General features: G+C 42.2%; 1 protein-coding gene across 1 annotated transcript; it reads right to left on the bottom strand.

Annotated features, from left to right (window-relative positions):
• Positions 1–3,330: 3,330 nt before the first annotated feature.
• On the bottom strand, positions 3,331–15,635 carry LOC104513084 (E3 ubiquitin-protein ligase pellino homolog 2). Its single transcript, XM_010156313.1, has 4 exons — positions 15,465–15,635; positions 8,479–8,676; positions 7,651–7,839; positions 3,331–4,788 (listed from the first exon to the last, which is right to left on the bottom strand). Exons 1-4 carry the CDS (start codon positions 15,633–15,635, stop codon positions 4,222–4,224), a joined length of 1,125 nt encoding a protein of 374 aa, XP_010154615.1. The 3' UTR covers positions 3,331–4,221.
• Positions 15,636–15,850: the final 215 nt, after the last annotated feature.

The raw sequence follows: 15,850 nt of genomic DNA, 5'->3' as shown, positions 1-15,850 counted from the left end.
CAAGCCAGGTCAGTTTTCCTGCCACACTAAAAATGTATTTTTGTGCCTCCAGCAGTTCTCATGACAACCAGATCACTGCCAACCATTCTCTGACCCTGGAAAAGTGTCAAGACCATGAGGTGGATGAACAGAAATGTGACAGTCTTGGAGAAGCTTCCACTTCCAGAAAGACTGGTGAGGAAAGAGATCACCTACCGCAAGAGCCCTGAAGGGAGCTACCACAGTTAAAAGCCACCGCTCATTCTGGGTGGCATGACCTACTGATTGAAAAAAAAAAAAAAAAATCAGTATTCAGAGGCTACTACGGTTTCTCACTGCGATACACTCGACAGCCCTGTTCCCTGGTCAGGCTTCGGAAGCAGAGCCTGCAAAAATTCGAGGAACTGCCATTAAAAGACTGCCAAAAACTGCCAAAAAGTGTTTTCTTGGGAAGATCAGAGCCTTTCCATTTCATCCCAGAGCTTCCTAATGCACTAAGGAGAATCCTTTTTAGAGCATGACCCAGGGTGGAAAGCGGGAACAGCTACAATCATGTTTCTGATCCGTCCCTGGTGGATTTGTCCCTTCTGGAAACAGCCCAACAACGGCTTTTTGTCTCTTCTGAGCCCTGTTCCCACCCTCCCAAAGAAAACAAAAATCCTCCTTCGATTACTGTGCCAGCACAGTACTACTACTGTAAAACGAGGCACAAAGTGACCACACTTGAAAAAAATCGTGATTAAAACACAGTATCATGCTCTTTTCCACGACTTGGACCACGATTCGAAAGACGAGCAGCGCTCGCCACTCGGGCATCTACTTAAGCCTTCAGCACGCTCTCAAGAAGCTGCCAGGAAGAAGGAAAGTTGCAGAGCTCCAGCGTGCATGGGTACGACAGACTTAAGATCAGTCTAGAAAAATACTTTCAGCTGTAAGTTATGCAGTCAAAGCTGGTTTTGAAGCATTCTAATACAGTCAACAGCAACAGGTGGAAAAAAACCCCAAACTCCTTACAGAATACATTGCCAGCATTGGAAATGGTATGCAGTAGAGATCCCTAACACTGAAATCATGAAATAAGCTTTGAAAACTGAGTTGGAGTTCTCAAGTTTACTCGCTCCAAACCAAACCGGTCTTATTTCTCCAGAAACTACTTTCTCCTGTTGAGTTACCCGGCCAGGGAAGGCGTGGGTCTGAGAGGAGGGAAGGAGGAAAGGGCTAAACAGCCAAACGGTCCATCATTTGATGAGAGCAGCGTATGCGGCAGCGGCGTTTGAGAAAAATGCTACAAACTCTTCCGCCTTCCCAGTAAATCCAGCTCTGCGTGAAACACCCTAGATTTGACACTGGTTAATGGCAAAGGACCTGGATTCATGCAAAGGACCTGTGGAAGTTAGTTTCCCAGGTAAGAGGGGAGTTTTCCTTCATGCAGTTTCTTGCGTTATACAGAACTGCCGACAGTGAAAGAAAAATGTTACTCAAAACACACTCTTTTAAAACACGGACGCTTCCCTCCGATACAAACCATTCAGCAGTCTTCACGCGAGGTGTGCTGGCCCTTCCAGTGCGGGCTCGGCCAAGGCTGTACATTCCCTTTGCACCGGGTGTAGCTACACACAGCCCCGGAGCAGCAATTAAACTGCCACTGCGAAGGAAGAAAGGGAAGCAGCTCGGTAGGAGATGCCTGGGAGCCCGCGCGCTTGCAACCCCTTTCCGCTCCGGAGCAGACGACGCGCACGCGTCCCGGTCAGCTCAGCTCCGCAATAGGGTTGCCACCCCGGACCTGCGAAACACGAGACCTCCGACCAGCAGCACTAACACACGGCTCGCGGTCTTTATTCGGTGAGAAGCGTTTCCTGAAAGCGTGTTTTCATAGCCTCTCTTGTGAAAAAAATAAAGTTGGGTATTTCAGAGTCCGATAAGGAGGCGGCGAGCCTGCCTCTCACGGATGAGGTATATGCGAAGGAGAAGTAACGCTGCCGTCTGCACGTGGGACCTGAGGAACCTGTACTGAACGGAGACAAGGAAGAGGCACCGTCACGTTTACAACAAACCACAACAAGGAGCCGAAGGCCAGAGGCGTTTCTTCCCAATCTGCTTGGGCTGCCATCGATGGAAGATTAGCCACAAGGTTGTCCTGTGGGAGTACGGACTCGGAATATGGAATCACAAGAGGATCTCATTGAAAAGGCACTAGGAAGAAGCAGATAGTTCTAGGTTAACAAGATTCATCCTATTTCCAACTGCTGAGTGGGACATAAGCTGTACAGTTTGGGATGTTTAGAGAAAATGCTGCAGAAAAACACCCCTTTTTTTTTTTAAACAGCAAAAGCATAAAAAGAAAAGTAAAGCTATTTTCAAATTATTAAAATGCTGAACATTTATACAGCAAAATTACATTAAAAAGAGCAGCAGACAAAGTACATCCCATCACCATTGGCAAGGGACATGTAAAATGTTTATAAGGTTAACTATAAAACAATTTTACAACCAAAATATGAACAGGCCAATTCAAGTATATATATACAGAATATATTAAAATCATATAAATTATATATTTATACAAAGGGCACAAATATAGCAAAAAGCTATAGTTGATTAAACAGAACTGAGCTTGAATGATCAATTTCCTCTAGAGATGTCATCATTTTCTCCCAAATTATTTTTTCGTTTGTTTTTAAACCTGGATAGATTGATACCTCAGATACCAAGAGTACAAAAAGCCACAGAAAAAAAAACCACGCCCTCGCAAATCAATGAGTTATCATTCTGTATGAAATGAAACTAACAGTGGGCGGGGTACATCTCATGAAATTCTGATTTAATTATTTCCATAGTAAACATTTATCAGCTCTCTTAAAAAGTCAGGAATTTCAAGTGATCCACTTCAGATGTACCACCCTGGTGCATATATTTGATTACATTTGAATGCCGTTTGATTTGCAAACATTTGAGGGAAAAAAAAAAAAGGATACAAACACATCTCAATCTGCAAAAAAAAAGAAAAAAGGTGACAGATGGCAGCAAGTTGAAAAACCGAACAAATCCACTCTGCTGAACTGGAAACGATGCTCTCCTTACAGCATTTTGGCTAGTAAGCGAGCTTAAAAAAATAAGTTAGTTTTAAATTGCTTCTTTTATTTCAAAACATAACAGCATATAACCACAATCCATCGAAGCACTTGAGAATCTAAACAATTCCATCCGTGGGCTTATATTTAAACACAAACTAAGTGCTCTCCTGAATTCAGGTCTACGTAAATATGTTCTGTGTAAGTTCTACCTAAACCTTCCGTCTTGCTGTGGCCCCACCCCCTTCATTAATGCAGGTTTTAGAGGTTTGCTACATCTCAATTAACCCAAAGGTCCTGGGCATGCAAGGAGCTGTTAGGACAAGCTAAGTTAAGCAGAAATGAAAAGGCCAGACTACACATATACAGAACATTAGCGTAAAAAAAACCCAGAACTAAGTTTGTTAAAAAGTGAAGCAGTTTCACCAGATAAAGCTTAAATGTGGAGGAAACAAAAAAAGAAAAATCCCCTCAGCCATCTACCATACGTAATGAACAGTGGATATCTATTACACTGAAAGGAAATCAATGCAAACAGGATTTCCTCAGTTTCAAGTAATCCTTGGTGCCTTTTTGGCCAGCTGTGTTACACCATAATAGTGATTTTAATAGCTTTTATACTCTACAATTTAGGCAGCTAATTTTTCTCCTACATATCCAATTATCTCTACTGAACATTCACCTGTGGTTGTCCACACATTCTGTATTAGCTCCTTGAGAAACTATTCAGGTTAAATTATATTGCAAATTAAATAGTTACATTCTGTGTGTTCCTTCTAGATTTGAAAAACAGGTGTTAAAGGCTTGTCAAAGTTAAGAAGAGAAAACCTTTCCATTAAAAAAATTTTAGCTTAAAAAAAAAATCATTAAGACACCTTTTTTCTGACCCAGGGTGCTAATAAAAAGATTATAAATATACTACGATTTGACCAAGATGATTTCAGGAATATGCTGCTTTTGAGCATGCAACACCACCAATATCTGTCAAGTTCCAGGTATCAATGTATCCCATTCCACCACAGTCCCTCACAATTTCCTTTGTCAGTTCCCCAATCTCCACCCTACCACCCTATAATAACATTATAAAAAAAGGTAAAATCTAGAGTTAGTGGCAAAACCTTCACAGTAAATCGTTAAAGAAAACGTTATGGTGGTCATTTGCAAAGTGATATCAGTCAATCGGACCCTGAAAAATTAGCTTGACGCAGTTGTGTTCCCCAGACAGTTGCGTTGCACAAAAAGGGCAGGCAGCATGAAACGCGTGAGTACCATGAGGCAGGGGGATCTGAGACCAGTATTTCGCAGACTTCTCGGAGCACACGTGTCCGCACGGGGTGAAAGCGTGAGTGGGAGGACCAGCATCCACATAAAAGCCCGCTTCGCACCCAAGCCAAAGAGGCACGTAGGGACCAACGGTTCTGCACATCGGGCATTCCCGCTCGTTGGCTTCCGTGTCGCTGCGATGTCCCCAGTTGTGATAGCCATGAACGTGACCGCAGCTGAGGTACGCCCAAGGCTGCTTCTCTTCCACCACATCTTTACGGTTGATGCTGGGAAACGCTAAAGTGTTTAACCCGACAGGGCACTGTGGTCTGGCAGCGTTGATCTCCTGTCGCAGAGCTTCGATGTGTTTCTGAGTCGGGGTGTGAAAGAGCCCGTCTGCCGTTCTCCACAGAAGGGTGGCTCCACACAGGTCAATGAGGGACCCGTCTTGCAGGACGTTGGTCTCGTTTTCTACCTAGGGGTAGAACACAAGGATAAGCAGTTAAGCCTGAAAGCTTTCACAGAATTAGTTCCCTAACCATGTCGTCCTTCCCACCAAATCGTTGCTCTCCCAACATGCTACCAAACTTGTCTCATTTCCTTGCGGCCCCCTGTTTGTCCAAATCCATCTCTTGTCTAGTATGTAAGATTATTATAAGCATAGGTCTCTTACTCTGTGCTTGTACAGGAGGTCCTAAATTTGCAACTATTTCATGTTCACAGAATCACAGAATGGTTTGGGTTGGAAGGGACCTTAAAGATCATCCAGTTCCAACCCCCCTGCCATGGGCAGGGACACCTTCCACGAGACCAGGTTGCTCAAAGCCACATGTTAGGGCAGTACTAATTATTATACACTCTTTTCCTGCCTGTAACTTTGGGAAAAGGTACTACATTAGCAATAACTAGCCTCTTCACACCAATACTCCCCCCGCCGAGCACGCTTCTTTTCCTAATACTGATTCTCTGTACCCCTTTGGCTTGTTTAAGTCAGGTTAGACTGCAGGGCTGTCTTAGCAGATTGCTCCCCTGGAATTCTTTGCCCACGTACACTGGCAGAGGCTGCTCATGCAGATGATGATCCTTTTTGGACTAAAATCTGCTACCTGGGACAGACCAGCTGCCCCATCACCCAGACACCATTTGTTTTGGCTCGTGGCAAGCGTAACGCCTTTTGCAGAAGCAGGAACTCCCGCGGCACGTAGCTCATCAACAGTGAAACTCTTCCACAGACACATTAGGGATAAATGACAAATGCCATGCTGGCTGCATGCACAGGTACTCGCACACATCGTCCTTACAGCAAAGGGAATCACCAGTTGGATTTCTCAAGTGACAAGTTCTGCAACTGGAGACACCACAGGCTCAACTTCTGAACAATTAACCACCCCAACTAGTTAGGCTCTTTATTTAATGAGGTATTCCATGCAAATACAGCCCCAATGTGCACCGCCTAAAGGTTTCTCTCCTCTAAAAGCAGGTACTTAAAAGGTATTTTCAAGGGATTATGCCAAAGGCATGTTGTACTTTGCTGAAATATTCTTTAATGTCACAAACATATAAGCAACTTGTGCTACTGCTACCGGTTCAGTAGTGATGAACATATATTAAAAAGGTGCTTTATGAAATTAAAAACAGACCTACACACTGGCATTATACATAGAAAGTGGGTAGAAAATACCACGAAGGGAAAACAAAACATTAAGTAGGTCACATGAAATCATCATGTCTGCCTAAGAACACTATGAACGACAACCAGTTTAGCATTTACATTTTAATCCAGTTCAGATTAACTGTGGATCATCCTTGCACAAAACACCTAGATGGTACAACACAGACAAAAGGTCACCAGCGTAGGATACCTTCAGCAGAAGAATTCAAGGGTTCAAGTAGAGATGAGAAGCCTTGATTTGATGCACTTTTCAGTTAATTCCTTCACAAACAGCCAAGCAAACAGCTGTCTCGTATGCAATGTGTTCCATTCATTATACAGTGCCGTTGGTTTTATGAACCCAATCAACGAATACTGATCACATCAATACCAGTGTGCCATGTAATTTTATTTAAATGAGAATTCAAGTCATTCTGGATGCAGGGAAGGGAATTTGTTTTAGCACTGCCTTTCTTTCACAGCTAAAAAAGGTGCTTTGCTAACCGCACACAAAGGGCGCAATTGCAACATCATCTGTCCCAATCCCCGAGGCGGAGTTTGCCTGCCACCATTAAAGTGACAAAACAATTTACGGACTGCGGGCTGTCTACTGAAAGCAGAACAAAATATTCAAACTCCATTTTCCAAACTCCTTTTAGCTTTGCAGACAACTGGCTGCTTACGGCAAAGCTGGAAAGTCGGGGCGGCACGAGTGTGTGGGATACCTCTAACGCCATCAGGCTAACGGGAACTCAGGGTAGCAGCACAAAAGCCACTTTGGCAGGAAGAGAAGGATATTCCCCCTGCCACGCACCGTTTCTCAGGCTCTGAGCTCTAGCAGCTAGGTGAAAGTTGCAGAAGAGAAGGGGCATCTTCAGCTCCTGTGAAGATATCCCATGAACATCTTCTCATTTCCTAAATCAGAAGGGGTGAACCATGAAGGCTCTTCCAGGTCTGCAGGCAGCACCACATTCTAACCTATCCAGAGATGAAGAGGACTCTGGGAAAGCTCACCTGTCCGAGTGGGAATATTTTTCTGTACTTCCCTGGGCCACTTCTATGTTGTGGTGTTTGGCTTTTTTGGTTTGAGGACAGAGTGAAGAAGGAAGAACTGTGATAGAGTTCTGCTTCCCAGGCCCCACAAATCTTGGGAAGGGAACGAGAGTGCCACGGTGGCAGTTGAAACCTTTCGCTGCTGGTAAAGGCAAAGCCCATCCTGCTCCATAGGATGTTACAGGAATACACTTAGCAGGGTGGTTCTTATCTTCCTAGCGGCAGGTAAATCAGACAGAAGCCACGTTATCCAAACTTGTTCTGCATCCAAGTGGACTCTTCCTTTTAAGACAGTACTGCAAAAAAACAGCTCCCTGTGCAGGAACTTCCAGATGTCCCCAGGTCCCAAGAGGACATCTTGGAGATGGAGATTCAAGAGCAAAGTTTCTTTAGCTTTTACACTCTATGCTATTTGAGTTGGAAAGGTGACGTTAGCAGAAAACTTAAGTGTTGTGTATAAGCACAACCAGAACAGCAGTACAGAATCTACTGTAATACACACCCACTTAGATTGTTTCAGTGCCCACTACCCAGGGACAATGCTATTACTCTGCAACCACCCTCCGACTGCCTCCACTCGATGCCAGAAAAACAAGTATCCCTTGTTTTAATTACCAGTTCTTTTCAACTTACCAGTTTCCCCCTTTGTTGAGCAGATCTAGTTTCCCGGAGCGTGTACACATCACCGCAGACTGAGATTTCCCGCCAAACTCCAGGTTTAGACTCTTCGGTGAACCCTCCTTTTGGATGCATGACCAGCACCCCGTTAGTTGTCAATCCATCCATGTGGCCATCAGGGTTTTTCCACTTTGCCGCTTTTTCCTGCACGTGACAACCACCCCAGGCAAGAGAGTTGGTCTAAAAGTTTATGGGCTGAAGTTTTACCTAGCGCTGTGTAAAATATATTTCCTCAACAGCCAGCAGTGGTTAGACCCAGATTTACCAAAAAAAAGGCGTTTTTAAGAATACACTGTGCCAGAGCCGTAACGTCCCTTGCTTAAGCATCTTCAATTACTATTCTACATTAAATATTATTTTTAGCTCAGTTGACTGCAGGTGAGGTAAGAGTTAAAGCCTCAAAGGCCAGTAGCACAGCTGATAACTACTGTACTGGAATATCATGGCACTGGGCACTTTTCCACGACCGCAGCTGATGCGTTCCTTGCTCTTCAGCACTCAGAACCGCGACAGTGGCTTATTCACAGAATCAAGAATATATCAAACAAACCTAAAGAAAATCCTCTAACAGTTACTAAAGTCGAGCTTCGTCGTTAAAGACAATTATAACCACGAGTCCATACTGGTAATAAATCAGGCACATAACACTGCAGCTGGTATGCTGGAGTAACAAAAGTCTAATGACACTAAGTTATCAACTAGCACAAGGAAATTTTGGGGCTTGAAAATAACAGAGAATAAAACCCAGAGTTTGCTCGTACATAAGTTATTAGTGGTACTTACACCAAGAAATATATTTTTAGACGAGTCAAATCCAGCTGCAAAAATCCTCGCTGTATATGGCGGGCTCCTGTCACAAACAATCCTACACGCAAAACGGGATATGGTGCTTTGCGTAATCTGGGTTTCGTCATTGTTTTGACTTCCAGAAATAGTATCTGTTACTACAAAGTCTATGGGGCTTTCCGTTGACCTCCCAACCTGCACAAAAAAAAAATAAGATAATGGTATAATTGGAAAGAGACATAGAACTATCAAGCATTAAGGACATAACCTCACCAAGTTCATGTTGATGACATCAGTACACTGCCGCCTACTAGATCCCTGGATGGCAAGATCCAACCAGAGACGAATCTGTGTTTTCAAAATTGTCTTAGGCAGAAAGACATCATCACCGTGACAAATTTTCACTTACTAAGACTGATGTACGTGCTTGCCCAATACAGCTGCAATTGTTTGCTAGAATACAGGCAACACCATGAAAGTATTATCACCTTGCTAATTCATAATCCAGACACAGCAAATTACTTACCACTATATTCTGTCAATTAAGAAAATGCTATCTTGAAATTACAAGTTTTATTCACATTTCTAGTTCCAAGTTAATTTGTCATGAAAACAGGAGATCTTTTTTACTCCCAGAACTCTGTTCTTTTGATACATCATGACAAAAAGCTACCCACCTTTATGTTTTCAGAATTTGTAGTTCCAGAATATTAGAGTTTTCAGGTAAAACCCACCATATGATTAAATTTATTCCTAATCATACATGTGCATGACTACAGAAATTATAAAAACCTTTCTTCAGCAGAATTAAAACACAGCTGATCAGCAGACAAGAATATTTTTCTATGCTGGCATCTATGAGTGTTAACTCTAAAACTGGAAACATCTTGGTGTTCAGAACAGAAAACTTCATTAGAAAACGGACAGAGGATCTGACTGTCAATCAAACATACAGTGTGACTTTAGCAAAGCTTCTACAGACAAATTACACCAACTTTGAGCATAACTGGGAACGTGGAGCAGAATATTAATTTTATAGACACCTTGTGATCAAACAGAAGGAAGTTAAGAATATTCCTCACATGAAACCACTTTCAATATGGGTTGGAACTAGATGATCTTTAAGGTCCCCTTCCAACCCTAACCATTCTATGATTCTATGAATATCAGAAATCTACATTTATAAAAATAACCTCCTTAAACATGATCTCCTTGTCTCTCAAGAAGTTACATTCTGCTTCGCTTCTTGCTCTTCAGAGACAGCTACTGGAACACATGTACGGTTCCATCTCTGCAAACTAAACTTGCTGTAAAGAAAGATTATTCAAGAATCAAGAAAATTGGTATTATTACTACTTACCCCTTGTCATAACTGAACTTATAGCAACAGTACCGGGATCTCTCCTGCTTTCAGTTCTACTTTGCTGTGTTAAACCCAAACACATGCCACAATTCAGGTCTTGAGTGACACATCTAGTTACTAACTCCACGCCACGGCTCTCAACCAGAGTAGAAAACGTGGTGAGCTCGGTGCAGGAAGCACCAAGGAAATACTAGAAAAGGTCTAATCAAAAGTATGCACTTCAGTTTTTCACTGAAAGTAAAGTGACTACTAGAATATCCAAGAGAAAGAGTTCGGAAACTGTTAAATATGGGACAATTTTGAGTTATGTAACTTGACAAATTGAAGCTAAAACTTAAAGCTATATGTAAGGTCTCTACCATGAGACCTCATTGCAGTCTTCCAGTACCTGAAGGGGCCTACAAAGAAGCTGGGGGGGACTTTTTACAAGGGTCTGTAGTGACAGGACAAGGGGTAACGGGTTTTAATTGAAAATGGGGAGGTTTAGATTAGATATCAGGAAGAAATTCTTCCCGGAGAGGGTGGGGAGGCACTGGGACAGGTTGCCCAGAGAAGCTGTGGATGCCCCATCCCTGGAAGTGCCCAAGGCCAGGCTGGATGAGGCTTGGAGCAACCCGGTCTAGTGGAAGGTGTCCCTGCCCATGGCAGGGGGGTTGGAACTAGATGATCTTTAAGGTCCCTTCCATCCCAAATGACTCTGTAATTCTATATTCTTCTTTTTACAATATTATTGCTAACAGGCATCCGTTTCCCATCCAATGCAGTTCCTGCTAGGAGTCAGCACCAACCAGCAGCAGGAAGCTGCTTCAGAATTTCTGCCTATGCTGTATTGTATGTGAAGTCTCTTAAAGGATTATCAATAAGCAACATGAAATAAATATGTTCATAACAAGGTTCTGCCTGTTTCAGTCTCCCAAACAGGTCACTCTCAAAGCTTTTAGATGCAATTAGAAACAAACCTGCCTTATCTTCCCTTGAAGAATGAGAAAACACACAAGCGTGTGCTCCCAGTCTTCCTCCCATCATACCAGTCAACATGAAATGGGAGTATGTTTGGATATAGGCATTCAAATCTGTATTACAAAGTTTCACATAGTTTTTGAAATCTTTGAAATTACATGCAATATAAAGTAATTACTTTGTGGCTTACAACATATATCGCATGTGTCACATGTATGTCTACACAACATCAAGTATTTTAAGCATTTTTCTCTCACAAAAGCATTCTAGAGGATCAGTCCCATGGATTGTGCTACATTTCAGCACTAGAAATTATTTCAAGTAGTGGCCTTTAACACACAGCCATTCCCCCATGCTCTAAATCAATTCAAAAATTTTGCATTTGAGATCATCACAAAAGAAAACTCCTCAGGAACAAATGAAGAACTTGATGCTAGCAACATTTACCCACCCCAAATTTTAGCTTCTTGATGTTGCAGTCAGGCTACAGACACTACCGACTCGGTTCACTATTCAAAGCTACTCTTTACAGACTCTGTTACTCCTTTTTCTTCCATTTTCCTCTATGTCACAGAGTACTTTATTCTTAATAATTTTAGGCTGTATCTTGGAACTCTTCTTGTTAACCGTGTCATATTCTATATTATTTCACTAAGTTACTTCCAGCAACAAACCATAAATCTTCTAACCGATGCATCAGACAGCTCCTGTTGTCTGCACTACAGGTTATTGTTGAAAGCTGTGTAAAAGCCAGGCAGCCAGTCAATCTGCTGGTGTCTGCCGTCAGTCAAAGACGTGCTATTAGAATGCTCACTCCTGAAATGGCAAAACCAGACAACCTGCCAGCAGATTTAACAGCTACAGATTCTTGGACTTCAACAGAATTTCACTCTAATGATAGGGAAGAACTGGACCATGCATCTTCTGAAGGGCTGTTCTTCAGGGAAAAAAAAAAAAATAATTTTTCATACTGAATGTACCTGCTTCTTGTATAACCTTGCAGATATTTAGGGTACTGGCGACAAATTTTGGCTCCTTGTAGTGGTACAGACAGGTATAATCAACCCATTCCCATCCAATCAAACCACAAAGGAATAGATTCAGCTCCAACTGACACATCATCAACAGAATGGTTAGTAAACTCTAAAGAAAATGTTCATTTTTAGCAGCCTACAGATGCTGTAGCATATAGACTCTGGGAGATGCCAGATGGAACACGTTAGCACATTACCTGGTTATTACGTGAAGAAATAGCTTCTGTATGTCACTAAGACAAAGCTGCACAGTAGCATTTGTACACAAGTTTCACTACAGAATTAGATTAAGGAAAAAGAAAACAAAACACACGGGACACAGCAGAACAGTGAGGGGGGGGAAAAAAAAAAAAAGGAAAAGAAAAAAGCCTATTCCCAAAACCAAGTACAGGACCAAAGAAAGGAATGATAGAAGATGTCCAGGATAATCTTCCAAAGCAGCTGAATACCCAAAAGGTTCCAAGCCCTACAGCAGCAGGTTGTGAAGCCGTATTGTTAAAGTGATCCAGCAGATGTCTGGGAAGTGACTAAGTTGGATACAAGCAGGGAAGACAAGAGCACCCATTTCTGCATTGTTTCCAACTTTCAAGAAGGAAGAACTTTCCTGGTTAGTGCTTGAAATCATGCATGAAAACACTCTTAAAAGACCACGCTCATTTGTTAATTACTCTTCATGTTATCTTCCGAAAAGCTAGTGGAAGAACGGTTGTAGGACTACTCCTGTACGAAACTTCATCACGCATCCACTGAATATGCCTATAACTTGCATGGTTAACAAATGATGTGTCTGCATGGGGCGCGGGCAGAGCACGTGCATGGCGACTTAAACCACTTATTAACTGCTAAGTTATGTGCATGAAAATGTGGCCATTTTCATTTTATTACTGAAAATGTCATAAAAATTGGTATTTAGGCAGCCTGAACGCTGCTTTTCAATGCCTTCTGAATTTCCTTACTGGCCCTCATAAAGTCTCCCCACATTTTCTTATGTCCCTCGCTTCAGATAAGCATCTGCTCATGCTGCTTCTTGGTTAGGAGCTTGGGAAGCAAAAGAAGGTTGTTATTCCGGGTTTGCAATCCTCAATTTTCCTGTTTGTTTCTGGAAGAACTGCAGAGTACAAGTCACCAACACAACACTCCTCTTGTTCTCCTTCCAAGAGAAAGACTGACTACAGACTCTCAAAGTGGAGGAAAAAGGTGACAGCTTTTTTTGCAAACTGTGAATTTCCCTCACTTGCACAGGAAATAGGCTCTAACCCAATGCATTTAGTCCTCACAGGTTAGAAACAGTACCCTGACCAAGAAAACAAAAGACCCCTGCCATCCCTTTTCCCTGTTTTGGGTCCCACTAAGGTGTTAGCAACAACTGCCATTCTAAGCTTCTCACATTCCTTGCTACACCTACCTTAATGAAGTCACGTGGTGCTTCCTATCCCATTTTATAGAGGGGAAAATTGAGATAAAAAGAAAAAAAAAAGATTAGGTGCCCAAGATAATACATGTTTATCAATAGCCAAGGAGGTGCCTCAAGCCTCAAGACAATCCTGTAGTCCAGGCATTATCTTTCATCTTTCAAATTCCACATCCTTGTCAGTGTAAGACAAAAGCCACATTTGAAAAGAAAAGAGCAAGGACTGTCTACCCAAGTGATGCTTGATCAAGAGTAAGGCTCTACTCCATGCATCAACAGACAGCACGTAATCTGTCATCACGTACCACAGGGCTGCACAAAACAGTCCTCAAGTAATTTCTCTGACTGCCCACAATCAGATTACTGAGAATAATTAAAATCTAATGACTTGTCTAAATAATGGAAATTTCAACTGCTGTCTGCATTGCCTGAACAGCAAAATATTGCCACGATCTACCAGACTATTCCTTTTCCCATTCTCGTGGCTACCAGCCCCTCTGGGACAATGCATGGAGTACAATCCTCAGCCGACAGCTACAGAATGTGAAACCATGAACCAGGACACAATGCTTGAGGTGAAGCTGAGATCAAATCACAGCATGACAGTCTACACATCAAGACAGAAGAAAGACTGCACTGAAAAGAGGCATTTTAACAATATAGAAGTCTTAACCCTGACGCATTATCCATTTGAGGGGGCACCAGGAAGACTGAGACACACCACCAACCCAAGATGCAGCTCAAAAAGTTTTACTGTTATGAAGATGGAATAGTTGACCTCTTACAAGCCAAACCAGTCACATAACTATAAACATATGGCAGATAATTGCCTGAACCATAAGCAGCCTCTCAGAGGTGATGTAGTAAACAAGATTAGAGTTTTTGTGACATTTCACCAGGTACCATGAGCTGCTGGAGAGAGAAAGCACGAGCAGTGCTTGCGAAGCGGCAGTAAGCTGTTCTGCAGCTCTTTATTCATTTTTAATATACACAAGTGGAAAAATTCCAGCTTTCAAAAATAGCTTTTCAAAATCTACATACAGGGAAGAGTTTCACTGGAGCTACTCAAGGCACAAAACCATCTTGCAGGGATAAAGAAGTATCCCACAGTAACCCAGGAGGATGAGTTACATTTCTCTGTTACTAGTCACCACAGAAAAACCTGTTTCAGTTCACTCTGGCTGCGTGATCCTTCGTGCAGCAGCAAACAAACAAGACTTCTTTTAATCAATCCCTATTTGGACCTAACGACTCTAAAGTCACACTGGGAAAATTTTATACAGAGCAAAAAAACCCAGAAGCCATGTGAAGCAAAGACATCTTGACAGAGCTATTGCCTCTTCTGTCACCAACACTCAAGTGCTGACCCTTCCAAATATGAAAGGCTGAATGAGGAGGGATAACAATTCACAATAAGATGCTCTAATTACAGAGGTCACTGAGAAGACAGACCAGATTAGTCTGAATTTGAAAAGGTTGTGCATGTTTGGGTTTTTTTTCCAAGCCTGAAGTCTTAAGTATGTACATAATCTCTGCCTATTATATATATATAAAAATAAACTTTGCACAAGAAAATAAAATAGGTTACCAGCATGTTAGATGATGCAGAAAAAGACAAATGCATACATGGGAGAGTGAAAACATGTTGGATAGAGGGCAGCAGCTGAGAAACTCAGCACAGTCCCCTACACCACCTGACATACTTGCACACCCTCCAGTTTTCTTTATCATTTATCACCAGTTTGCCTCCTTTAGTGCACAGCTCCCACACTCCCCTCCCTCCCTTCGCTTTCACCTTCCTCCTTCCCCATGCCACGTCCTACTCCTCTCCACTTCTTTTTACTCCAGCTACTTGATTAACTGGAGGGTGTGGGGTGTATTCTTGTGCTTATTCATGAATCCAAACAGAGCACATATTTCTTTCTGGTACTATTTGTGCAGTTGCTACGCTGTCCTTGCAGGAAAAGCAGAGTACAGTGAAGGCAGTTAAGGATCCTACCAGATGCTGGCGCTGGTCTGAAGAGCAGATGATGCAAAACTCCGAAGTGGTCCCATATTAATACAACTAGGTTCAATCATGAAAATTCCACAGATCACAGAAAATACCCCGTGAAAGTATATATTACTGTGAGAGTAATACAGAAGAGTATAATGCAGACCTGTGGTTCCATATACCGCTCTTAAAAACCAATGCCTGTATTGCATAGAATCTTACCTGAAACATGTCGGTATCTTTATCATGAGTATACTCCACTACAACAGTCTGGTTTCTGGATAATGTGTAAGAGATACTGTGCTGACCTTTACAGCTGATTGCCTGTTGAATAAAAAAAAAAAATATGTCTATTATACACAGCTCCCACATAAATATTATAATCAAATTCATTTCGCTATATAAACACCTTTACCATGATCAGGAAAAGCAGTGTATCGTAAAATTTTATTACAAGGCTGGGTAAACACAGACAATAGGATTTTTTCGTTTGTTTTTAATGGAAAACCCCAAGCTGCACTTGGTTGCTTCTAGTTTACAAGCACCCAATACCTACCATTTTCATAGTTTATGACTCCCAACATACGGTTTACTGTCTGAAATTATAC

Source organism: Eurypyga helias, unplaced genomic scaffold, assembly GCF_000690775.1.
Source record: "Eurypyga helias isolate BGI_N326 unplaced genomic scaffold, ASM69077v1 scaffold28177, whole genome shotgun sequence".
NCBI classification, from domain to species: domain Eukaryota; kingdom Metazoa; phylum Chordata; class Aves; order Eurypygiformes; family Eurypygidae; genus Eurypyga; species Eurypyga helias.
The sequence above is the reverse complement of the archived record's forward strand: the minus strand, read 5'-3'. Positions and strand labels throughout refer to the sequence as shown.

What these genes read in the sequence shown, in the direction of transcription:
- LOC104513084 (XM_010156313.1), bottom strand. Translation starts at nt 15,635, where the DNA reads ATGAATTTGATTATAATATTTATGTGGGAGCTGTGTATAATAGACATA. An exon ending in CTAAAAATATATTTCTTGGT is followed by an intron (nt 7,840 to 8,478) that starts GTAAGTACCACT and finishes TGTCACGTGCAG; the next exon opens with GAAAAAGCGGCAAAGTGGAA. An exon ending in CTCAACAAAGGGGGAAACTG is followed by an intron (nt 4,789 to 7,650) that starts GTAAGTTGAAAA and finishes TTCTACCCCTAG; the next exon opens with GTAGAAAACGAGACCAACGT.